General features: G+C 51.5%; 5 protein-coding genes across 5 annotated transcripts; 4 read left to right on the plus strand and 1 right to left on the minus strand.

Moving 5' to 3' along the window:
• Positions 1 to 2,941: 2,941 nt before the first annotated feature.
• On the plus strand, positions 2,942 to 3,769 carry ECI1 (dodecenoyl-CoA isomerase; the record flags this gene model as incomplete). The annotated part of the gene is made up of 1 exon (XM_018857099.1): positions 2,942 to 3,769. The coding sequence occupies one exon, from the start codon at positions 2,942 to 2,944 to the stop codon at positions 3,767 to 3,769; it is 828 nt and encodes a 275-aa protein (XP_018712542.1).
• Positions 3,770 to 5,189: 1,420 nt separating this feature from the next.
• Positions 5,190 to 7,514, plus strand: METBIDRAFT_38680 (uncharacterized protein; the record flags this gene model as incomplete). The annotated part of the gene is made up of 2 exons (XM_018857029.1): positions 5,190 to 5,852; positions 5,892 to 7,514. 2 exons carry the CDS (start codon positions 5,190 to 5,192, stop codon positions 7,512 to 7,514), a joined length of 2,286 nt encoding a protein of 761 aa, XP_018712543.1.
• Positions 7,405 to 14,964, minus strand: PRP8 (U4/U6-U5 snRNP complex subunit). Its single transcript, XM_018855754.1, has one exon. The coding sequence runs from the start codon at positions 14,923 to 14,925 to the stop codon at positions 7,582 to 7,584; it is 7,344 nt and encodes a 2,447-aa protein (XP_018712544.1). The 5' UTR covers positions 14,926 to 14,964; the 3' UTR covers positions 7,405 to 7,581.
• Positions 14,965 to 20,217: 5,253 nt separating this feature from the next.
• On the plus strand, positions 20,218 to 22,860 carry METBIDRAFT_145446 (putative ubiquitin-protein ligase). The gene has a single exon (XM_018854517.1). The coding sequence runs from the start codon at positions 20,298 to 20,300 to the stop codon at positions 22,572 to 22,574; it is 2,277 nt and encodes a 758-aa protein (XP_018712545.1). The 5' UTR covers positions 20,218 to 20,297; the 3' UTR covers positions 22,575 to 22,860.
• A 286-nt stretch (positions 22,861 to 23,146) lies between these two features.
• Positions 23,147 to 24,850, plus strand: METBIDRAFT_77557 (serine C-palmitoyltransferase; the record flags this gene model as incomplete). Its single annotated transcript, XM_018858720.1, has 1 exon — positions 23,147 to 24,850. One exon carries the CDS (start codon positions 23,147 to 23,149, stop codon positions 24,848 to 24,850), a length of 1,704 nt encoding a protein of 567 aa, XP_018712546.1.
• Between the last annotated feature and the right edge of the window lie 110 nt (positions 24,851 to 24,960).

Below are 24,960 nucleotides of genomic sequence, written 5' to 3' on the forward strand. Positions count from 1 at the left end.
CTTAAGCCCGAGTCCGCCCGCGAATGTTCATTTGCAGTGCTATTGTCTTATTTCCGGAAGCTTTTCGTTTTTTCCCCTTATTTTATTTGATATAGACTCTGGTAGAAGTGGAGGAAAGCGAACGCATTCGTGTCAAAAAAATCGGAGAATTGAGGAGTTTCAGACAGCACAATATTGTCATGAAGTGCTTGCTAGCCAAATTCTGAGAGTATACCCAGCCCATGGGCCCAGATTCCATACTTTAGTTAAAAGATCAGCACCTCATCATTCATAAAGACCTGTTTTTGGACGTAATGCTTTCTCATTCCGACATGAATTGAAACGCCTCACGAATTGACTGCAGCATATCAGGTGTGTTTCCATAGTAATCTATGAAGATTCCTTCAATGTGCAAGTCGCTCTTCTCAAACACTTATCTAATTGCGTAAATATTTAACCAGCATTTGAAGCTCCGAAGTCGATCATGCAAGGCTTGTCCTTAAAGGATTGTATGAACTAAGATTTATTGAATACTCTGCGATTTCGAGCACATAAATTAACCTGCGAGCTCGTGAAGAGAGTATGGTCAGTGAAGTACTATACACTATCATCACACTCTTGAAATCTGATACTCAAAGTTCGGGTATGTCAAAAATTCTATGAGCAGAATAAATCTAGCATTTCTCTTTTTGAATGGCGCCGAACCATTCACCCATGCAATATCAATATGATCTCCAGTCTGATTTGCAATATGCTTTGTCTTGTGCACATTGCTGCATTTGCTTGTAAAATTTTAAATGACAAACACTTGAAAAAGTTTACCAATTGAGCTTTTCACGTTTGATTAACTCAGTCAAAAGTATTCTTGATTGTCATACAGTTTGCGCACATATCATAAAGTCATTGGCCGGTCAGGTGCAAATTTGCTAGGGTTTTGTCGCTTCCAGTAACTGATAAATGTGCCGTACACTAGTGGTTTGAAGCCGACGCAAATTTTTCACTCTGCCGATGTTTTAACCAAGATCCACAGCTGAAAGTAGCCAAATGAGAGAATCAGGAAGCTCATTGCCAATAGATGAGCCTGGAAAGAAACACCGTGTCCCCAAATGTTAATGTGCTTGCCCGCAATACAGCGAAGGTGGGTAGAAACATGACAAGTAAGGCCTGGAGGAACAGCTGAAGTCCTTGGGTGATGAATATTAATGACAAAGTTGCCTATTTTTGAGAGCTTTGGCCCTCGCACGGTTATGATATACTCAAATTAAATACTGTCATGCCTTGTCAACGTAGATAGCTCGTCAAAAATGTGCACTCTCATTTGACTTGACGGGTTTTCCCGTTGGAATCAAAAATTCGACAAGACATCAGATCCGATGCAACTACCAAGCGGGGAGTTGATTGACTTCAAAGAAATTAAACCGAGCCTTGGACTGATACGAAGTGCTCGAATAACAAATGAATGCATTTCGGTGGTCAAAAACTCAGGAACGTTGGGGATAATTTGCGGAATCGATATCACTGACTTCGATGGAATAGTCGCAAGGTTCAACGCATAGCTCGAATTTTCCATCTTTTCGCATCAAATTATAAAGCACACTCTCCCTTGCAGCTTCAATTCGTTAGCTGCCTCTTTTTCTGTGACCCGTCATGTTCCCGAACGGCCTTTGTTGATTTCTCCATTCTCCAGTGCGGAAATCAATCATCTGTCAGATCATGAAAGGTGCTTCTTCTCTGATTGCCCTCGTAGCCGAGTATCCGAGAACATCGAGTCTGCGAATGAGTTGCATCCCGTCCATGTCGATCAATTCAAAATAGACCGAGAGCTGCACGCACTAAATCAGCAATATCAAAGCCTAGCTGCCGACCTTTGACCCACTCAGTGAAAATTGTGTCTTGACCATAATGTGTTCCAGCAGTGGCGGACTGCATATGGAGATCCACGGCTTTGAACGGAAGGATCCCCGTCACGTTCAGAACCCGACACCTGATTCTTTAAAAAAGTACTGGTGCTTTAGCGGGAAATCACAGCTTTTTTTAGCAACAGAAAGCATCGGGTTTCTGGCACCCGAACGCACCAGAAAGCGCACCGCACCCTGCGTTATTAGCCAGCTGAGACTACGGCTGGGTAGAGACGCCAACAATGCCGCTATAGACAGCATTTACCCCTCGGGCGCAAGCTGGCTTCCCGATCTGGAAAAGACCGGATTCCACGAGCGGCCAAATTTTGCCGGAGACCATTCTCCGCGGACAATCGAATTTTTTCACCTCAGTAGCCGTATCCTCGGTTGCGAGGAGCACCCCCAAGGCCGCGGCCATTAAAATTAGCAAAGAAACATAGGTCCGCTGAGATGATGCCCTAAGACAGACGGCGCCGAAGGAAAACGAAAGAAGGCAGGCAGTCGCCAAGCGGGGCCCTCAAATAGTAGCCTGAAACAAGGCCGCCAGAAAGCGGCACGCCGTGTCTCCAAACCACGAGTTTTCGCATCCTCGGCTTCTCGTCAAATCTTGCCCTGGCGCAGGATTTCGGGACCCGCGGGTTTCCCCACACAGGCCGTTCCTGCGAGGTGCGTCTCCATATAAAGCCGAGGAAGCCTGCTCCAACACTGGCTTTTTTCGACCGTGTATTTCCATCAGCAGAAAAACAGGAAATCCCTAGAATTCTGTCTCCCCGGAATCCAGCCTCTTGCTTCCCAGTCTTTTGACGTGTCATTAGAGACAGCGCCGCTCAGTTCCCGAGCCAGCCCGCCGAAAACACCTTTTTTGCACGTTTGCGGATTTCACGCCAATTCAAAAAGCGGATCCACCCAGTGTTGCAAATCCACGCCGAGTTGCAAATCCACAAAAAGTTGCGAATCCACAAAGAGTCGCGAATCCAGGGCCGCAAATTCACGCCGAGTCGCAAACCCACCCAGAGTTGCAAATCCACTCCCCAATAAAAACAAGTCGCGCACACCCCCCAGCAATGTCGCACGAAGACACCATAACCTACGCGGTGCGCGGGCGCGTGACGGTCATCACCCTCAACATCCCCCACAAATTGAACGCGCTCAACGGACAGCAGTACCTCCAGTTGGCCAAGTACCTCCAGCAGGCTGACGACGAGGAGGACACCGTGTGCACGCTCCTCCAGTCCACAGGCCGGTACTTTTCTGCAGGTGCCAATTTTGCCGACAAGGCCTTGACCAAGGCCGGCCCGGATGTCATGTTCTCACACGAGTACTGGTTGCAGAACTTCGCCGGGCGCAACGTGTATCTCACCGACTTGTGCCACAACCATAAGAAGGTGCTTGTAGCCGCGCTCAACGGGCCGGTCATTGGGCTCTCCAGTGCCATGGTGGCGTTCTGCGACATTGTGTATGCCATCGACGAGGACCGCGTGAACTTATTGGCGCCGTTCTCGAACTTGGGCTTGGTGGCCGAGGGCGGCACGTCCGCCACGTTCTTCTTAAGATTGGGCTGGTCCAAATCTGCCGAGGCGTTGTTGTTCGCCAAGCCCGTCAGCGGGCAGGACTTGAACCGCTTGGGCTTCTTCAACAAGGTGTACAACGGCAAGAACTACTCCACGGAGGAGTTCAACAAGGTGGTGTTCGAGGACCTCGTGAGCAAATTCGACGGCTTGTACGAGCCCTCGATTTTCGCCAACAAGCAGCTCCTCAAGGCCAACCGGGACCAGATGGTCAACTCGGCGAACGCCAAAGAGGCCATCGTGGGCTTCAACCGCTGGATCGAGGGTGTTCCGCAGGGCCGCTTCGTGGAGATGGCCAACAAGGAGAGGAAGCACAAGATGTGAGTTTCTTTTTTCTTTCTTGCAATGAAGAGACGAGGAATGCGTAGTCTTATTCTGGAGCCAGCCCTACTTGCGGGAGGTGGCAAGAGTGTCTGCTGGGTCGAATGCTGTGGCTCTGGTCTGAGCTCGCATCTGCCATGCGGCGTGAACCATGCGTATTGCCAATGGACATGGTCGAGACTATACCTGATCTTGTTTGAGAGCCACCATGGTCGAAAGGCTGGTGTTGGTTCCCGGAAATCAAATTTGCTGACGGCTATGGCGACCACGGGCTGTTGCCTCGATGTCTCCCGAAACAGCCGTTGTCTGTATACTACGTATGAATTCGAAACCGCCCAAAGGGTATCCAAATGTATCTTTGATGCCGTCGTCGCGGGATCAGGGAACGCCGTGATTAGCTCATCCGACATGAGCCTGCCTAAGACTCCCACTACGCCTCTCAGGCTCGAGCAGCTTTTCGGGGGCTTCAAGCCGAACACAAAGCGCCCCCAACCGCTGAGGAAATTGGCAATTTCAGAAAAGATTCATCTGTTTCAGAACGGCGAGATGGAGGTTCCACTTTTCCATCGACCGGCGCTTCATAGATTGCCGCAAAATCCATAGAGCTGATTCTGCCCTTGATTCCAGACATGTTATATGAATCACGAGTCCCTAAACCCGAGTAAACAATAATTACATCGCCTAATGAAAAAGTTAATTTTTTAAACAATATGTACATCCCAGACAGTACTTGATCTATAATGAATGCATAGGAAGCTCGCGCCTCTACAGGAATACCCAAATTCAGCCCCACAACCAAGCCCTGCATTCAACAGCTTTTTTTCTTCTCACAGTGCTGCTCTGGAATACTGTCTTGCATTATGCTCCATTATCTACCCATGTCGGATTGAGACTTTTGGGCATCACTTGGTGCCAGATTAATGACACCTTAAAAGTAGAGCCAACACGACTATGTACAGGACCCGCACAGCTATACATGGGCCGAATCTATCTGATTAGCCGCCGCTTTTTTCAATCTACTTCTCACCAAATAGTGGCCCAGCCGCTAAAACAAACCCCAGAGCTCCGAAGAGCCGTGTTTCACAAGTCGTCACATGCGTGTTTCATGGTTCTCGCCTTAGGCCCTGGGGTCGGGCTTTCTGTTTCAGGTATGTTCCCCGCATTTAGGAAGGATTCGGTCAGCCACAATGGCTTTGTTTGGGCCTCAAGCCGTTCACTCCAAGAAGAAAAAACTCAAACAACAACTATCAGAAAGACTCCAAATGCCGGCCAGCTCTTGTGTTCCCAACTGGGCGCCCGGGAGCCACAAAACCCACGATCACGTGACTCGACGCTGGATCACGTGACTGCGTATCTCCCGGCTGACATGATCGTCAGCCAAGTGCGCCCAAGCCTGGCCAGATGCGCCCAGGCTTGATCTTGCATGTCCTATAATCTCCCCAACCCGTCGTTTATTGGGATTCTCCTCGCAGTTAGCACACACAATGGGCCTCAGATAGCGTTCAGCTACCCAGATGACCTCTCACTGCGACAGCTAGTTAGCCGGACAGCCGATGAAGAAAGTCGCTCAGAAGACGACGATTTTGACGACGAGGACTTCGACGCGGCTAGCTCGGATGAATTCGAATACCTCGCGGGCGAGAACCAATTTCTGAAAGCCGAAACCAGCCACTTGTGGGATCCAAGCCACCCGAACTACTACTTGGGCACGAAAAACGACCTCATGACGTTCCTCACTGCTCGCGAAAGTTACCGTGACTCCACGGAACAATTGGATGGTACAAACCCCCCGGTTAAAAGCGGATTGAGCAAGAGGACGGCAGACAGCGGCTTCAAGGCAAAGGATACAGCCTCCAAATCGGGCATATCCAAGCCAGGTCAGATTCTCGGCCTCGAGCCTGATCAATTGGGCGAGATGCTTTGTCCGCCTCGTGCGATGTGCAATCGCCGCTTTGATGTGATGCTTGAGAACGTGGTTTTCTTGGGCCTACCGGTCCATGTAGACACGAACGGGTCTTGGCGGGCCAAGAAAAACAGGCCCGCTGCCACCGGAACCGCCACAGCAAGAAGCGAGCGCCAGGATCTGGTCGAAGACCCCGCTGGTGGTATGCCTCAGGAGCCGGAGACAGAATCGCTGCGCGCCGGCACTGCCATGAGCATGTTTCATTTAGTGTTTGTGATGTCCCCACCAGACATCGAGCGAAACTATCGCGTGGACGAAATGTTTTACAACGTGACATCTAAGCTCTCTCTCATGTTGCGGTACGAGCAGCAGAAGAACGACTTTGTGTGGCTCCAAGTACGCATGATTCTGAAGTTGAAAGATGAGTTTCGTGCATCCGCCGAGCTTAAGGAAACTACGTCTATGACAGCACATCTTCTCGCAAATCTGCCACTCTGTAGAATGATGGCAGAGTGTCACATGGCAATATCAGCCTCTCAGATCGCCAACCTAAACATCAATGGCAAGCCCCGGTCATTCCAAATCCCGATGAAGACGGAATTTCACTCCTTGCCTGAGCCTACTGTCCCGTACATCCCTGGCTCGTGCCTCCTGTCCACAATCAACTGTCTTGGTCGTGCAGGCTTAGTGAATGTCGGTGAAACTACTCGGTATAGCAACACTAACCTCATGGAGCTTTTGCTCGGGTTAACACCCAACGGTTCTGATCCAAACACCGCCGAGGACGATGACGACGGTATTAATGCAAACCCCGATGATATTGTGCATCTAGCTCTTCTTCTCTGTGACGACCCGGAAGTCATCATCAAAGACATCAAGGCCGAGACTCACTCGGCCCTAGCTCGATTTGTACACATGATAAGACCCACCGAGTCACTCCTTAAAATTGCCAATTCCCTTAGACTCCACGCAGGTGCCTCGGCGCAATTAAGCGTCGCAGAGATCAAGTCTTTAGCACTCCATTTGGTCTACTGGAGACGTGCCAGGGTGATTCCTCCCCTCAACACCAGGGGGATCTACATCGTATCTCCTATGGCTCCCATTAGTACAAATTTTCACAGGGACATTGTAAAGTTCAATGAACAGTTTCCCACCGTGCCCTCGCTCCCGCTGTTTCTCCGACTTCTCTCCACCAGGTCCAGAAAACCCAGACAGTTTGCATCTATCATTCCCTCACGCGATCACAAAGACATGTACATTTCAGCGCTTGCATGGCTAGTCAGGTTCGGATATGTGACCCAGTTGCACACGTACATCTGGCTCAAGGTGCTGAAAAAAGTCAAAATGAAAGTCGAAGAGGAGCTCGAGGAAGAGCTTGGCAAGGCACCGAAACGAAATGCGGATGGTTTGCGTACTAAGAAAATCTTTGCTGTCGACAATAAGATGCACCTGGCAGTCGACAACTCTTCGAAGCAAACCGGCCCGCTGGAAAAAGCAACACATCCGGAATCGCTGGAATCGGTCGAGGAGGAAATTGATAAACTCCAGAAAAGATTTGAAGCTCACAATTCCATACCCGACCTTGTTCTTGAGGACGACGGCGACACTATTCTCGTCGATCCTGGAAGAGCGTCCTCCCTCGAGCGCAGATGGATTAACAAGATCATATATGAAGAATGTGGTCTCTCTTCAGAACTCACCGCTGTGTTCTATAAACTATTGAAGTACATGAACGGTCAGAATTCATTAGAGTTGCTTCTTCTACGGGAAAACATTTCTAGAAGTGAGCTTCGCAAATTGCTCCTGGAAATTGACGAGTACGTTATCTCTGTACGCCATTGGTGATGTGGTACAGCTCAGTCTTTATTCCAGATACTAATTGAAAGAAATTACCCTATATACATGATGCTCATCACGAGAAGTGATTTTCTTGAGTGGCCTCTAACTGGTTTCCCTCGATTTCGGTGAAATTTGTAAAATGAAGCGGGCGATGCAACTCATGATAAAATGGAAGCGGTATGTCCAACTTGAGGTCGTACACACTGTTCGGATCCCACACGGGACCGATGAACGAGTGGTTCCAAATTCCATCGTCAGGACACAAAAACGCACCCATAACTCTATCAGTGAGTATTAATTGCCTCTTTTGGCTGAACGCAGGGCTGAAGCCAGCGGGTGCATTCGAAACCAAATCCTTGTTAGTAGATCCCCATTCATAGCCTGCTTCCGTCATTGTATATGCTGTTAATGTCACAGACCCAGGCGTGAGAGAAACTGTCAATGAGATCATGTCTTGTCTCCAAACCAGCTCATTGTTAACCTTGAAACTAGAAGTAGTAGTAACGTCAACCGGGCCCATCATATTCAAGTCATGGCTTTGCGTGTGTATCCAGCCAATAAGTTCGAGTTTCAGCAATAGATCATTCTTTGACTTGTCGAAAAGAACGGTTGGAAACTGTATAGAGTGCGATGAACCAAGCTGTGGCACCAACGCAATTGCTTTAATCTCCTTGATTTGATTGTTATCTTTAGGCGACGAGCCGTAAATATAACCTCCAATTCGGGTTCTGGTATCCGAAATCTGCACAAACTTCTTGAGGAGGTTTTTTGGCATGACATATGTATTGCTACCATCGTCAACAAAATCATCTGAGGAGACATATATGTTTTTGGTCCTCAAGTGCAAATTGTTCGCAGCAATTGCTCTGTTTCTCCATTCATTCTTGGAGCTGAAATCCAGTTGCTCGTAGTTCGTGGTTGTGATAGTGGTTATTTCTTCCCCATGAATGTTTTGCGTGGTGGTTTTCAAAGCAGTCAATTGGTTGTTGGCGTTAGCCATCTCTGTATCTGGTTTAGTACTTTTTTCCACATCAGCGATTTCCTGTCTTTTTGCAGAAGGAGCAACAATGTCCTGCCCCAAAATCAAGTCACGAATCTCAGATTGAGTCAATGATTGAACATTGACGTTATTTTTCTTAGCATAATCATTCAAAATCAAATCGCGCAATTGCGTTTCCACGTCTATCCACTGTTCGTCAGAGAGAGTCGGCCACAAATGATGGCTCTGAGTCGTGATGCTAGCATCGGGCCGAAGAATCAAATTTGTTCTTTCATGATTAATACCCAATGCTCGAAGCAAGAGAATCACTCTGGAAAAGGCAGTATATGAGGATATACTCTGGAGCCAGTCATCATAAAAATTGAAGAGTACCATCTGTGGTTCTCCTGCTTTCAAAACAACGTCAGCCAACTTGTCGATTTTCAAGGCGGAAGCGAAAGGCAAATGAAGCTCAGAAGCACGGATAGAAATGTTAGGAAAGTCAAGCATGTGGACTTCGAGAGGATCGAGAACACCTTTCCGTGTTGCAATCAATTGCTTAGGCTGTTCTTCTCTTGGCAATGAACGCACCAATGCGGCAACTTCTTCGGCTGTCTTCCATTTTGCCAATTGACCTAACCTCTTTTGACCAGCCCAAACCAGCGTATGAATGATCTTTAAAAATAATTGGCCTGATTTAGGGTTCAACATGAATACTGCACCATTAATTGGTTTTGTAGAAAGATTTCCTTCGAACGTACGATGCACTGTCACCCTGTACACATTTGTATCATCGATAAACAATTGTGTCTCGTTATTGAACAATTCAGCATAATTGGAAGAGTTGAGAAGAGCAACTTGTGGTTGGGATTGATACAATTGCAAGCCTTTTCTTATGCGTTCCCTTAGAACGTACAAGGCTGGGTTCGCTTTCATGATTTCCTTCATGGCATTTTGCATCAAAGGTTTCATACCACTAAACCAATTTCCGTAAACATCGTAGACATTGTAGGCAAGATCGACTCCCACCATGGCACCTGTTGGCGACGGATAAGCGCTGGTACTGTCGGTTGTGTAATCCAAGAATTTAGCCCGGGTGTATCTGGATATGTCGTGTGAGTCATAATCGCCGTACCTGAGCTGAACATCCATCCAATACTTCGAGGCCGTCGCATTGTCAAACGAGTCATTCTTATCATTCAAAAGGGAAGGCCTGGACACATTCCATTTATATGTGCTTGACAAAACAATATCCGCTGAGGATGAGTTCATCTTGTAGGACTTCCGGGGATGAATAGCCTGTTTCTCGACAGTATCGATTCGTAACACTTCCAATTCCTTATCAAGAACCTGACAAAGATCTTGCACCAAACTTTCGTGGATTTTTTGCCACAAGTGCGCACGGAATATTTGAATGAGGGAGATCTTCAAAGTTGGGATCTTTCCGTGAAGAAAGATTCCTGTCAAGTCTAGCTGCACCAAGAAACCAACGTAAACATTGGCCCTATTGATCGTCGGCGACCACCACAATGTAAAACGACGATTTGGAATCTGACTCAATCCAGAACGTTGAGCATTGGTCAACTTCTTGAATTTTAAGGAGTCCTCAAACCCTGAGGCCTTCTCCCAGAATAATCCTTCCCAAGAGTCAAAACCTGTGCCCTTGAAAAGAGTGTGCTCCAAGATTGTTTCAATGCCCCCTAATGCTTGGATAACATCAGTTCTGTACGCAGACAAATTCCAAAGCTTACCATCATGGTGGTTGTTCGTCCACCAGAAAGGATTGTATCGAGGCAAAGAAAACTGCTTGAATTCTCTCCTGATTCTGTGGCCCTTATCGTACGCTAAGGTTTGACGATCCTTTTGAAACAAAGTGCTTATTCTCGGCAAGCCTCTATCCCAGCTGGCCTCCATATCCTCGAATGTAAGACGGCGGTTTTGCTCGGCAGCTTCTTGCCTTTTGATTGTGTATTCTGCCCACACGCGTTGAGAGTCCAAGAATTCGTTTTCCCATGTTGTGATGTATCTGAAGACCGTAGGGATCATCCGTCCTTCTTGGTGGGTCATCCCCGCTCTGAAATGTGAAATTCCCGTATCTGTTTGCTTCGACCATTTTAAATCCGAAGCTGGGATTAAGATGTGTGACGCACTAAGCATGCCCAACCCACCAAGCTCTTTTGGAGTGTAAAAGACCGCAGGTGGGAATCTGGAAGGCATTTTGGAGTTGAGGCCTGACTTCACTTTGTTTTGAATCTTTGTTTCGCATCTGACTAACACATCGAGCAAAGGCTCAGTGGCCACAACGGCTTCTCTGTAGTAAGCGAACAAAGCAATAAGCGACGTATTCCACTTTGCTGCAGTTTTCGTAAATGTGGCGGAGCCTGTCGACATGAGGATTTGACGAATTCTGTTTTCAAACTTTTCAACATCCTCTTGGGAAACCTGAAGATATGCTTTTGCTGTTCTTGCCTTTGTTTCTTGATTTACAAGGTCCCAAACACCTTCTTGCGAAGATGTATCTTCCAACATGCGACATTTGGGCAAAATTCTGACTTCAAATCCACACAAAGAAAACAATAAGTTTGGGTTTTCAGGAGAGTAGACTGACGCATAAGTATCTTCCCATCTCATCTCTGTGAAAGACGAGGGTATCCTGCCTGATACTTCCCAAAACACGGCTTTTCCAAGATTCACATCTGACCTCATGAGCTTCATTCTTGAATCCCGGGGCCAGCATTTATGGTTGTTGTAACCAATCAGGTTCTCAAAGTTAGGATCTGGGTTTTCAGTGAGATAATCTTGGACGAGGCCCTCAGCTTCTTCACGCTCGAATCTGAAGAACACATAAATCTTATCCAAGTATCTCAAATACAATCTGATGGGGCTGGCTGTTTCGGTGGTTTTGTCTTGATATTGCATGAACGCGTTGGGTTGATGTACAGGTCCGGCGATTTCAGAGGCTCTTTCCAAACCCAAAATCAACAAATCGATGATCAACCCGTAGTATTGGTATACAAATGACGAGAACTGAAGTCCACGAATCAAGCCCAATTGGTTGACATGGTTCATGTCTTTGTACGAGAGCCCGATATTATTCTTCGAGGTGATGTAGTCTGCGATATTGGGGTCAACAATCAATCTTATGAGTCTGTTCAAGATTGTGAAGTCGATATTCTCGGCGAACTTGCTCAACGAGGTTTGGAACATGACATTTGATTCACCGTCCGCCGTGCACCACACGTTGTCAAGGTTGTTTATTCCTTGACACCACTTGTAAACCAATAATGGGGGAATCTCGTCGTCTGAGGGCTTGACCCAGTTGGGGAACAACTGTCTCTTGTCAGCCTCGTACCATAAGTACTGATCGAGGTAAGCGTCAGTGATTTTCTCGAGTGGGTCGATAGCATACGTAGGGACCAAATGACTGTAGTGGTCCATCATTTCCAAGCCGGCTTCTTTGAATATCCGTTGGGTCAAAAGATACTTCTTGATGCGGGCCAAGCACTCGTTCGGATTGTCGTATGCTTGCTCAATTAGCGCCAACTCCTCTCTCTGGGCCGAGTTGAGCCTGGAGTTGGCATTGTAGCTCTCCTTCAAGTTCTCGAGGGCAAGGACTAGGAGCTTGGTGTCGTGCTTGTAGGAAATCGGAGGGAAAGGGATGGGGCTGAAGCGCCTGCTCTCTAGCCAGTGCACCATGGTCTGGAAAACAATGACGGCCTGGTCTGGAGACACGAAGGGCCCGTTTTTGGCGAAGTCGAGCTGTCTGTCCTGCTCGTTCTTGATCCACAACCGGGTGAGACGGCCTAGGTTTTTCTTGACGACGGTTTTCTCGACCGTGGCGCCCCTCCGGATGCGCTCTCTGTTGTAGTGGGCTATGGAGATCCAGCCGTCGGCCTTCCCCTTGATGTAGTGCTCGATGATTTTCTCGATGGGCGCCGGCAAGCCGGGCACCTTCCAGGGGATGTTTGCCTTCCAGCATCTCCAGGCCTCGCTCAAGTGCTGGAGAACCAAGGCAGACTTGTTCTGCTTCAAGCCGTCGGGGATCATGTCCATGATGTCGTGCATGACCTGCGCGCGCAACTCGAGGTCGTAGTAGGAGTCGATGCGTTGCTTGGTGACGGTCTTGGCCACGTCGTTGGCGCGCCTGCCCTCGAACTGGCGGGCCAACAAGTTGCCCAACCAGCGCTCGAGCATGGGGATGGTGCCGCGGATGAACGCGAGCCACACGCGCCAGGCGGGCTGCCAGAAGCCGCAGCCGGGGCCCTTGCCGATGGACTTGTTGAAGCGGGAGTACACGACGTGCTTGAGGTCCTTGCAGGCGCGGATCTGGTGCATGACCTTGTACTTGTAGCGGTAGATGCCCGTCAACTGGCCGAGGTGGTTGAGGATGTAGTGGATGCCGTCGGCCAACTGGTAGGCGTCGACGTTGCCCAAGCGGAACTGCACGTGGGAGTCCACGATGATCTTGAGCACGCGCAAGAGCTCGCGCACCAAGTGGAACGCGTGGCCGAAGCGCGACTTCTTGCGCTCCTTGGTGGTCAAGGTCTTGGTGGGCTTCAAGTTGAAGTTGTAGTCGAGGTGGAGGTACGTGAGCCCGCGCTTGTGGAGAAGCAAGTTGAGCATGTTGTGGCCCTGGCGGCACACCTGGAGACCCGCCTCGACCCAGTCGATGGTGGTCTGCTGGAAGTACCGGGTGGCCTTCAAGCTGCGGAGAAGGCCGGGCCGGTGGTGGTTGGCCAGCGGCGGCCGCGCGCCCGGCGGGTTGTGGAGCTCGGTGAGCACGTGGCGCTTGAGGAGCTTCTGGTACGACACGCGCACCTTGGCGGGCACGCCCGCGGGCGGGCGCTCCTTGTACCAGGCCTTGGCGAGCGCCACGTCCTGCGCACGCACGGTGCGGCCGGCGCGGCGGTTGAACGGGAACGGCGCCCAGAGCAAGGCCAAGGCGGCCGCGGTGTGGGGCGGCGCCAAGGGCACGGGCCCCGCGGCGGAGCGGGCCAAGAGCGGCGCGAAGTGCGGCGGCACGGCGAGCTCGTCCACGGCGAAGGGCACCAACGCGGCCTCTGCGTGCGAGGTGCAAAACGCGGGCGGGTCGATCGGGTGGAAGGCGTCGGGGAACACGAACGGCGCCTGGCCGCGTGCGGGCCGCGGCACGTAGCAGGCGAGCGGCTCGTGGAACCACGGCACGTGCACGGCTTGCACGCGCGAGTTGAACAAGAACGGGTACGCCACGCGGTACGCGGGGCGGATGGGCACGCGGAACACCACGCGGTCGAGCGCGTCGAAGCCGGTGTAGTCGGGCTCTGCGGCGGCGCGGACGAGCGGCTCGAAGCGCGGCCCGCCTGGCACCGCCACGTTCAAGCTCTTGGCGGTGAAGAACGCGCGCCGGTCGAAGAGGTAGTAGTAGTTGGCGTCCGAGACGTGCGGGAGGAGCGGGCGCGCCAAGTCGTAGAGCGCGGCCATGGCCTCGAGGCGCAAGTGCCACGTGCGGTAGGAGGGGCCGTTGACGGCGCCGGCGGCCGGCGTGTCGAGGAGCGGCTTGTCGTCGTGGAGCCAGTCGAGCACGCTGGCGAGCGCGGCCTCGGGTGTCTTGGAGACCCCCAGAACCGCGGCCTCGGGCGCCCCAGAGCCCCCCCCATACACGTCGTCGCGCCCCATCTCAATGGCGTCCGGCACGTCCGCGCCGTCCAAGTGGTCGGCCCAGTCGAGCGGCGGCTCGTCGTCGTCAAACGGCGGGAACCGCATGCGCTTGAAGTGGCGCCGGTCGCGCTTCTCGCGCCGCATCTGCGCCCAGCACGCCGCCCACTGCGCCGTGTACACGGGCTCCACCACGCGCGGGACCTCGTCCACCAACGTGAGCGCGCCGGACGTGTGGTACACCACGGCCACGTCGCGCGCCGCCTCCCAGGGCGCGGGCATGTTCTCCAACACCTTGAGGAGCGCGTGCGGCACGTACTTGAGTGCGCCGAGGTGCGCCCGCTTGTCGCCGGCGATCTTCCTGCTGGAGAGATCCGCGTGGTCGCGCATGATCTTGCGGAGGTGCTCGGGCGGCATGGCGGCCTGCGCGGGCCGGCTGCGCCGCGGCCGCGCCGAGCCGCCGGCGCCGTGCCGCTGTTTCTGTGCGTGCAACCACGCCTGCTTGCGTGTTTCTAGGAGCGCCGGGTCCAACGGGGCCGGATTTGGGCCGTTTTTGCGCGCGATTTTGCGCGCCGGCTGGGCGCCCGGCGGCGGCGGCGGCGGCGGCCGTGCCCGGGCTTGGGCGGCCGTGCCGGGCGCCATGGGCGGCGCTGGAACGCCTGTTGGAAGGCGCCCCAAAGAGACCTGGGGAAGCGTGGTGGAGGGCCGGCTGGCGGCGAGGCCTGGCGGCGGCGGCGGTGGCGGCGGCGCGCGGCGGCCACGTGCGTCGGGGCGTGGCGGCGGTGGCGGCGGTCCGGGAGGCATGGCAGGCGGAAAACGGCGGCGGAAAAGACGTGTTTTCGGCGTGTGGATTCAACCTTTGGGTGCCGCTGGCGCCGTTTCCGAGAGATGGGGCGCGGGCGCGGCGCGCGCTGTGTGCAGGACGCCTACCTCGGGTCCTGGGCCCCTCCGTCATTTTGGCGAGAATCCGCTGTTTCGCGGCGGGGAAAACGGGCGCGTGCTGGGGGCGTGGTCGGGAGCGGGTCTGCGGAGTTTGGGGTCTGTGCCGCCCGACACGGGCTCACGGCAGCGGTGCTGGGGGACCGTGGCGCCTGCACACAGTGCGCGCTGTGTGCACGCCGCGCGTCCCCGGCCGTGGCCAGGGCCCTGGCGAAGACTATAGTCGAGCACTAGTCTGGAGGTGTTTTCGTCGCTCGTGCAATTTCCGATGGCCTTCTTCATGGAGGCATGCTGCAGGATTGTGCCTGTTCCTGGCAAGACCCCAACGGAGCAGGGTTTCCAAGTATCAGACGTAAACTAGTAGAGGCCTCGTGACTGGATGCACCTAGATCTGGACGTGAGAGCGTTCACCTCTTTTCTCTGGTGGCTTGATATTCATGCCCCGGGGATTGTGTCTTTTGGGTGATTCTTGACATGCATCTACTGTATGCCCGAATGTCTTCACTTTCTTCGTTGAGAAAGGGACACCGCTTGGTGCTCCAGGACCAATGCTTGATTTTCTTGAATCCACGTTTCTTACTAAAACGCCCGCAGACCTTGAATCGCAGAAGACCTTGAATCGCAGAAGACCTTGAATCGCAGAAGACCTTGAATCGCAGCGCATTCTTGGGTCCTGGGCTAGGCCTCTTGCATGGTAGTCCACAAGTGCTAGGCCTCTAGGTGCTGGCTCCGGCTCCATTGTCGGCTCAGGTTCAGGCCCGTTTTCGGCTCAGATATAGGCTGTGTCCTCCGCTCTTTGTTTCCAGCCTGCCCCTTTTGTGGCGGCGCATGCGTAGCTCGTCATGAGGTCACTTTGCATGCAGCCAGCTTCCATCTGTCTCGCTTTTCTTTGCCGAGGCCCCCCGGGCTGCTCTTGATTGTGCACAGGGCGTCCTTCAAAAGATGCCCCGTGGGTTTTATTCCTAGATTCTCTTGGGCAGCATGTAATTGTGTGGCTTTGAGATTCATTTGAAAGGCCCGGGCTGGATGCGACGCCGTTTTCCAGGTTGCCTCTGGGGCATGTTTCTTGCATTGCATTCAGTTGATCGAGACCGAACCAACATCGTCTCTTCACACAGAGACTCGGCCATCCGTGCTCTTTTTACGTCTGTTTGCTCAGCCCAAGGTCCTGATTGTCGCTGTCTCGCCACCCCTGTCAGGACCAATTTCAAAGTAGTATCAGAACGGCTCAGCAACAAGGTTCCTCTATGAAAAAGTTAGCTGCCAGCTCATGTAGTTTTCTTCTGTTTCTATGCTGCTTCAATCACAAGTCGTTGAAAATACGAGTCGTCCACAAGAACTTCGCATAAATACAATTTCGGCAAGCCGCAGCATCACAAGAGAGTCGTAAACAGATCACTTACCTAAAAGGCATCCCGACCAATGGGCTGACTGGAGCGGTCAACAATGCAGACGTACTCAATCTCAAAATTAAACCAGCAAGCACTTAGAAGCACTGGTGTTTGTCTATTACTAGCGATCCAGGCGCATCCACACTTTGGACACAGAATCAACGCATTTACCCATGAGTCCCGTGTAAACAATTCCAGGCTGTCTCGAAATATGAGGTCTCGCAAAAAGTAGTCTTTGGTCGAAGGTTCCAGCACAGCCAAGAGCTATACGGTGAAGAAACGGTTGTGGCTCACCAGTTAGCTGCACACCTGTCTTTGAGTCAGACTCAGTGTCACAAGACCACGCTGAGTGACAAGCTGTATTATAGTTCACCATCACCTGATCTGAACAGTGCTACCAAGCCAAAGAGTTTGATGCGACCCATGGGTGGGTTGTGAGTCGCAAACAGACTAGTCAAAGGTCAGCGGGAATGCCAAAAGACTGTACCGAGAGCACAATGTGGATGTGCCTTGAAAGCAGAATATCACCGATCACGACATGAACAATCTAAAAAGGTCGGGAGTGTGGCAAGGCATGACACTGCCCATCTGCGGCATGTAGCAAATCAGCACGGGCTGCTTGTTAGAAAGAAGTCTTGCTCTAGGGCCCGCCACAATCCAACGCTTGCCGGGTTCTTTGGTATGATAGGAAGAGCCAACATCGAAGAAGCAATGTCGCCATGAACGCTTGACTGCCACGAGCCAGTTATGCCTGTGGTGACTTTTCTCCAATTGCGAGATGTTAACAGACTGAGAGGCCCCACTTTCATGGTTAGCATTCACACTGAATTTCAAAATTAATGGGTTTCATTTGTTCTACTGGAGATTCTGTTCTCCATAATATACGAGTCTAGAAATACATGACGCGGTAACGTCGATTGAGCCACTGAGTCCACGGCTTACCCAATGAGATAGTAGAGTCTGAAAACAGATCTTGGATCTTCGCCTTCTGGTCGAATCCATAGATTGTGCCTGAGATATCAAGTGAAGCATTTTGCAACCGAGGTGCGAGCAGCACACCGGGCAATCCACACCTCCGCACATCCCGAGATTAATTGGCCATAAAGGCGGAATTCAGCCGATATACACAGAACGTCACTAGGCAGCATGGGGCAGCTAACACTAACTAGGATAATTTCGAAAATATTTCCTCGAAAGATTATTCGGACCAAGGTGAACCCCAGACTTTATGCTGCAAAGATGGGAAAATTCCCGAGTGCTCAATCGAAACAGAAAAAAAGATCGTATCAGGCCAAACCACCAATAACATTCACTGGACAGATTGGTAATCCAAAATTCTTCTACATCAATTCACACACACACGAACCACCAGCCCAGTGGGTAAACCGGGAAATTCAGATTGCATATCATGCATTCGTATTTCTTGTTTGAAGATTAATGACTGTTGGATTTACACTTTTATTTGTATGATTGTGATTTTTTACTAGGACAGTCTAATAATCACCCTGGCCAGATTCCATGAAACAATGCCCCATGAGCCAATCTCATAGATCACACCCAATTTCACCACAGGTAAGAGAGAAATACCAATTAGAAAGATAATGCAAGTATTAAACTAAACGCTAATGTTAAATTAGGCACTTTTAATTAATGTATGTATAAAAGAGCAGATCATTAAGATATAGGGTTGCTTATATATTCACTTCAAGCTTATATACATCAGAATATAATCAGATGTGTTAAAAAATATTGTACAACAAGATATACAAATTTATTGCAAATTAGTTGTAGAGTTCGATTCTCTCAATATTCTGGGTGATTTCAAGAAGAAGAAGGTATTATGATAAAGGAAAAAAAGGTAGAAAAGGAGTGAAATAAAATCTAGATCCAAAACAGATTGTTGCGTAATTGGTAACGTCCATACATTGGATGTATAATTAGGGGGGCTCAAGTCTCTTCAATCGGAAGTTTTTAAATTATGAAGTATCAAAATAAAAGTAATAGCCACAATCAAAACCATTCAAATTTAAACATATACTACTATCAGGAATAATATCAGTAAAAATATCTAGCATGTCGCTATATATTACCATCAAAAGTAAAATAACATTTTCAAGGTGATAATAGCAAAAGTATAAGGTAAAAAAGACATCATAGCGATCAAGCGGCCTTTGCCTAGAGGACCTCATAAAATAAAGGGAGGAAAGGAATGATCTATTTTGCATTAGAGCAATTTGAAATAAGAACATCAATTAATAATTCATCAATAAATAATTCATCAATAATAAGTACAACAAATTATTTCTGATATCAGTATCAGGAATAATAAGTTTCTATTATAAAATCATATCAGAAAGTAAAAATTCAACAAGATGAGGATTAAGTATATTATCAATATATGATAGAGTACTAAATATAGTACGTAGTCAAGTCGGTCCAAGAGGTGAAATATATTTTCCATTTATATTCTCATTATTTAATTAAATTTTTATAGCTGGTTTAGTATCTGTCATATTTTATTCATTTGCTATGCCAGCTCAAACCGTAGGTATAATAGCATTAAGTGTAACATCATGATGATGTTTAACTACATTAGATTCAAATGCACAAGGACTAAACTTCTTTAATTTATTTGTACCTACCGAAGCACATATAGCTTTGGTACCGGCTTTAGCTTTAATAAAAACATGATCTTATAGTTCTAAAGCATTATCTTTCGATTTACGTTTGAGTGCTGATATCATGGCTGGTTACCTTTCACCTGAGGTGGTTTAATTTTAGGTCTAATGGGTTCCTCTTTATTGTTTAGCTACTTCTCCTTTAAGCGGTGTAATCACTCTTGTTATACTTGAACTTGAAAAATTCAAGCTTAGGATTTGTGTGATTTATTTTCTAGTCATTTAAAAGATGCTATATATTTACATCATATCTTATCTTACCAAGAGGTATAAATAGGATAAATATGATAAACCCAATAAATTTGACATATTCTATATTTCACCCAGGGCGGGATATCCACCCGAACCCGAAGTTATGAAGCAAAGGGTTATGAACGTCCTTGAGGTATATCTGCATTGAACAACATATTGCATATGTTCATAACTGGTCTACACCATATCATAACACTCCTTGCATCGTCTCACCCCTCTATCTATCATTTTATTGGAGAATTATAATTTCTGACTGGAGCTAATTCTCGTTCTCCTTTCTTGGGTGCTTTGCTGCTCTGTTCTGCTTCATATCAAATGCATATCAAATGAAACGAACTAAAGGATTAACTGGTGGTATTGAAACTCCTCATGTCCTTGACTTCCGCTTGTACTTTTCTTAATGTATGCTTGATTATTCCTACTTTATCAATAGGTTTTCTACTCATCCTACGTAAACTCACCACAAAAATCTTTCCCTAATCTATGCTGTATATACCCATCTGTCATCTATATACATCCATTAATAAAGGATCATCCACTCCGTGACCCGCCCCCTCCCCGAGCAGAAGGGCAATGGTCTTTTGTGATCTAAGCTTACAAAGCCCACTTCCCGTCATTTATCCATTCACAACCCCTTGTCTTTGAAACAATGGCCAAGGACGGGCCAACCGGCGGCCGGCGCGCGACCATGGAAAAGGGCCATCTAATAAAAGGGCCATTAAATAAAAAGGACTGCAACAAAACCCGGCCCGCGCCGCGCCCCGCGTCACGTGACTGAGCGCGCCTCCCGTCAACTGTCAACTCCTCCCCCTCCGGCGGCAAACCCCCCCAGACCAGCCAAAAGCCGCCCCAACCCCACACCACCCCGCCCAAATCCGGCCTCAAAACCCCCTCAGGCCTCGCCACTGACCGCAACATGGCCTCATCCGCAAATCTCCGCCCGCCCGCCAACGCCACGGCGCCGGCGCACGTGACCGCGGCCTGGCCCAACGGCTCCTTCGAAACACCCGCCGGCTTGTTCGGCAGGCTTTCGCAAAGCATCCTGCTTTTCGGCGACGCCGTGGCGGCCCAGAGCGCGCTGCTGGACGCCCGCAGTGTGCGCTGGGACCGCTTCGGCAGCATTGCCGCGTACGCGTTTTCCGTGTACGGCATCTCGACCTTTTTCGTGGCGCTCATTCTCAACCGGACCGCGGCGATCGCGTCGCTGGCCGGCGCCGGGACACGCGCGGCGCGCGGCGGCGGCCCGTGGTCGTTGTTGCGGCGGCTGCCGGTGCCGCAGGGCGTGGGCTTGGCGCTCTTGCGGCTCCTGGCCGTGGTGCTCCTAGCGCGGCAGGCGTGCAACGTGTTGGTGGCGCTCGGCGTGCACGGCCGCTTCGGCGACCCGCAGACCGCGTGCCGGCTTGCCCGGTGGGTGCCGCAGCGCTACTTCGCGTACGACCCGGCCGTGTACGCGCACGACAGATACATGCGCATGCCGCGCGACGAGGTGGTGCTCGGGCCCACCACCGACATGCTCTGGCCCGTGTTCCTCGCGGTCAGCTACTCGCTCGTGGTCGAGACCTTTGCCGCGGCCATGGCGCGCGCGCCGCCGTTCCTCCAGGGCGGGCTCACGCTCTTCGAGCTCTCGCTCGCGCTCCAGGAGGCCAGCGCCGGCTTCCTCTTCCCCCGCGCCCACGTGGCCGCCCGGCGGCCCTCGGAGCAGGTCTTGGCCGTGTGTCTCTTTGCGCTCGCGGACCACGTCTGCAGCCACGCGGGCGCCGTGCTCTACGCGAACAGGTACCGCCTCGTGCCGCTGACCGTGCTCAGCGCGGTCTTCGTGTGGTACTTCTGCACGCACCTCCCGGGCGGCCGCGTGTTCGACATGCCGCTGGAGATCGCGCTCACGTACTTGGCGCTCGTGGCCACCTTGGCCGTCGTGGGCGTGTGCGCCGCGGTGCTTGTTCTCGCGGTGCTCACCAAGGGCGCCCGCGTGGACGAGCTCAACGTGGCGCAGTTCTTCGCCGACGCCCCGCGCGACGGCTCGCTGCTCGCAGACCACCTTGGCCTCAGCCTCTCGCAGGACTTCTACACCGCGGCCATCAACTTGGGCATGGTGGCCGTGACCCACGCGGGCAAGGCCAGCTACTTCCTGGCCTACAGCTACGTTCCCGCGCCGCGCCGCACCTGGGCCGAGCAGGGCTTGTGGGACCTGCTTGCGCACGCGCTCAGCGTGCCCGGGAACCCGGCCAGCGACCCGCACGGCGCCCTCCGCGGGCCCGCCGAGCCCCGCGTCTTGGGGTACGACAACGTCATCAAGACCCCGCCCCAGCACTGGCTCAACGGCGCCGGCGGGGCCCCCGCCCGGGCCCCGCGCGTGAGCACCATCAAGCTTCGCGTCCTCTTCGTCGCCGAGACCTGGTGGCGCTTTGGCCAGCTCGTGAAGTGGGGCGTCTTGCATGTGCTCTACCACTCCCCGAAACAGTGGCTTGTGCGTCGCCTCAGCGCCCGCCGCGTGGCCCACGACGCTGGCCAAGGGCTCGTGCCGCGCAGCCGCGTCCCGCCTTTCGTCAGACACATTCTCGAGACCGAAGAACGCCTCGCCGCTCTGGCCGCCCTGGCCGCCGAAAAACACACCGTCCAGGACTGGGACGAGATCGACGAGTCGCCTGACTTCGCGCTCTCGGCGGACACCGACGACTCCGAGCTCGACTCGGATGCAGAGCTCTCCGACGTCGCCTCCGTCTCGGCCCGTGGCCCACCTCGCGGCCCCTGCGAAGCGGCCTCGTCCGCGGTTGGTGAGCTCATGACGCCCGACACCTTGATCGAGCTCTGCGAAGACAGAGACGTCTTGCAGCACCATCTCAAATACAACTACGCCGAGCGCGGCATCATGACCCGGGCGCGCTACAGGGCCCTCGCTGCCAAGAACATCGCCCAAACCCAGCACCAGGAGCTTCTCGCGCTCATTGTGGCGCAGCGCAAGTCTCAGATGGAAAGGGAAGAGCGGGCCACGCTGCATGACGGGTACGACGACATCGACCCGAGGATGGCCTGCGTGATTTGCCAAACCGAACCGCGGACCCTCATCACTTGGCCGTGCAAATGTCTCGCCATCTGTGAAGGATGCCGCGTCAGCCTCGTCGCCAAGGGAATGAAAGGGTGTGTCTGCTGTCGCCAAGACGTGGAGGGCATGAGCAGAATCTTCTTGCCCTAGAAGCCATGAGTCCAGGCAAACTGGGATTGAGGCATCTCATCGGGCCTGCAACGGTGCTTGAGATGTCTGCAACGGTGCTTTGAGTTTCTCGGGTCTTCTCTGCTCTTGGCAAGCTCCTACAAGTACTGTCGAGGCCAGTACAAGTGATGTGATCTACGGTTTCCCATTCCTACATGGCCTAAAAGAAAGTTTGTCTAGCATCAATAGAACTTCCCAATCCAGGCGGTTCCAAGGGGAGTGCCCAGAAAGCGAGCAAATATAGGCTTGGTGCAGCACGGGCCTGTTTATAGGGGCTCGAGTGTGAGACAGTCTGGAAGCACGAACGCGCCGTTGTCCCGGGCCTGTGTCCACGGCGTCCCCATGCAGGACAATATCTGGTGCCGAGGGCGACATCCAGACACCCGTGAGATTCTGGCGCGCGTACCTACGAGCCATAAGCAAGAAAAAGCCTAAGAAAACTACCGAGAAAAAAACACGGAAAGCCAGAAAGAGATTTCGCCGCAAGAACGCCACCACAGACTGCCTTGCACGCTTTCCTCGCTTACACACCCACCCACGCCATCTATTCTACCATGACTGCCCAATCTGAAGTGTCGTCGTTGCCTCCCTCGCTAGACTTCCTAGAAGCCAAGCTTGGCCTCAAGGTCACCTATTGTTTGGCGCTTCTCGAAAACGTTCCTGGCGGACTGATCGTGTCGAGATACATCAAATCGTCATACAAGGATGATCCGTTGCGGTCCTTGTTTGAGTTCGCCTTATTCATTTTCGCCGTTCATTACTTCCTCTCGTCCAAAAAGAAGGAAAACAAGGCCGAGATCGTCACATTCTCCCAGAAAGAAATCGACGAGTTGATCGACGAGTGGGACCCCGCGCCACTTGTCGACCCTGTTTCGGACTTGGAGCACTGGCAGTTGAAAGAATATCATGTGAAGGGTGAAAACAGCTCTCACGTTGAACTTGTGGGGCACCCCGAGCTATCGAAAGTCGTCAACATGTCCAGTTTGGACTTTCTCGATTTGAACTGCAGCACCCGCTTGAAGAAGGCTGCTAAAGATGCCATCAGTAACAGCGGTGTCGGGGCTTGTGGCCCCCCAAACTTTTACGGCAGTCAGGATGTGCACGTCAGATTAGAAGAAGATTTGTCCCGCTATTTGCAGACCGAGCAAGCCATTCTTTACGGACAGGACTTTGTCACTGCGGGCTCAGTAATCCCCGCCTTTTTGAAGAGAGGTGATTTGGCTGTGGTTGATTCCGGCATCAACGTTGCTATACAGAAGGCATTGATCGTCAGTAGATGTGATATTGAGTGGTATGATCACAACGATGTTGAACATTTGGAGCAGATCTTGTCCGAGTTGGATCCCATCTTGAACAAACAGAAGCCATTACGCCGGAGGTTCATTATCAGCGAGGGAATCTTTGCGTACAGTGGTGATGTGGTCAAATTGCCAGAGATTGTTGAGCTCAAGAATAAGTACAAGTACCGTTTGTTTTTGGACGAGACTTTGTCCATCGGCACTTTGGGGTCGAGCGGTCGTGGTGCGCCGGAACACTTTGGAATCTCCCGGTCCGAAATTTCTATCACCATTGGTTCCCTCGCCACGTCGTTTGCTTCCTCTGGAGGATTCTGTGTGGGTGTCAAGCCCATGGTCCATCACCAACGTATTAACTCCACGGCATATGTGTTCAGTGCATCTTTGCCTCCATATTCCGCCAAGGTTGCCTCCGAGGCAATCAAAGTTATAACCGGGAACACCGACTCGCAGGGCAATTCGATAGTCATGCATTCGCTCAACGAAAAAATCAGATTCTGCCACAAAGAGCTCACAAAAGCGTTTTCAAAGTCCAAGTACTTCGAAGTTGTTTCGGACGGAAACGGGCCAATTGCCCATCTTGGCCTCAAAGCAAACTACAGAGCCCGTTTGGGCTTGCCTGAGCTATACGGAAACGGCACGCTTCTTACGACAGGGAAGCCATTTAGAAAGTTGAATGCATTCAGTACGCACTACAATCTTGAGTGCTACCTATTACAAAAGATCATTGACGTGTTCCTCAGGCAGCACCGCATTTTGATCAACCGCACACGGTTGGTCTATGAACAAGAGAACTTGCCAGTACAAGGGCCCCATTTGTGGGTTCATGCCAACAATGGCTTGTCCATGGAGGAGTTGAAGCGTGCTGTGACGTCGTTGCCGCACACTGTGGACGAGGTGTGCCGCAGGCTCCAAACGCCCAGCGACTTGCTCAAACTAGAAGAAGAGTTGAAAACTCAATGATTAACCCCGGACCATCCCCAGCTAGACTCTAATGCTTTCCACAAGCCACCCACATGCAAGCCAGTTCCGCACGATCACCATCGCATCACCAATTCATCACGAGTATTTTT

Source organism: Metschnikowia bicuspidata (assembly GCF_001664035.1).
Source record: "Metschnikowia bicuspidata var. bicuspidata NRRL YB-4993 chromosome Unknown METBIscaffold_2, whole genome shotgun sequence".
Lineage (NCBI taxonomy): Eukaryota > Fungi > Ascomycota > Pichiomycetes > Serinales > Metschnikowiaceae > Metschnikowia > Metschnikowia bicuspidata.

Bases quoted from the DNA above. Each gene is read 5' to 3' on its own strand.
- PRP8 (XM_018855754.1), bottom strand. From the start codon at position 14,925: ATGCCTCCCGGACCGCCGCCACCGCCGCCACGCCCCGACGCACGTGGC.
- METBIDRAFT_145446 (XM_018854517.1), top strand. From the start codon at position 20,298: ATGGCCTCATCCGCAAATCTCCGCCCGCCCGCCAACGCCACGGCGCCG.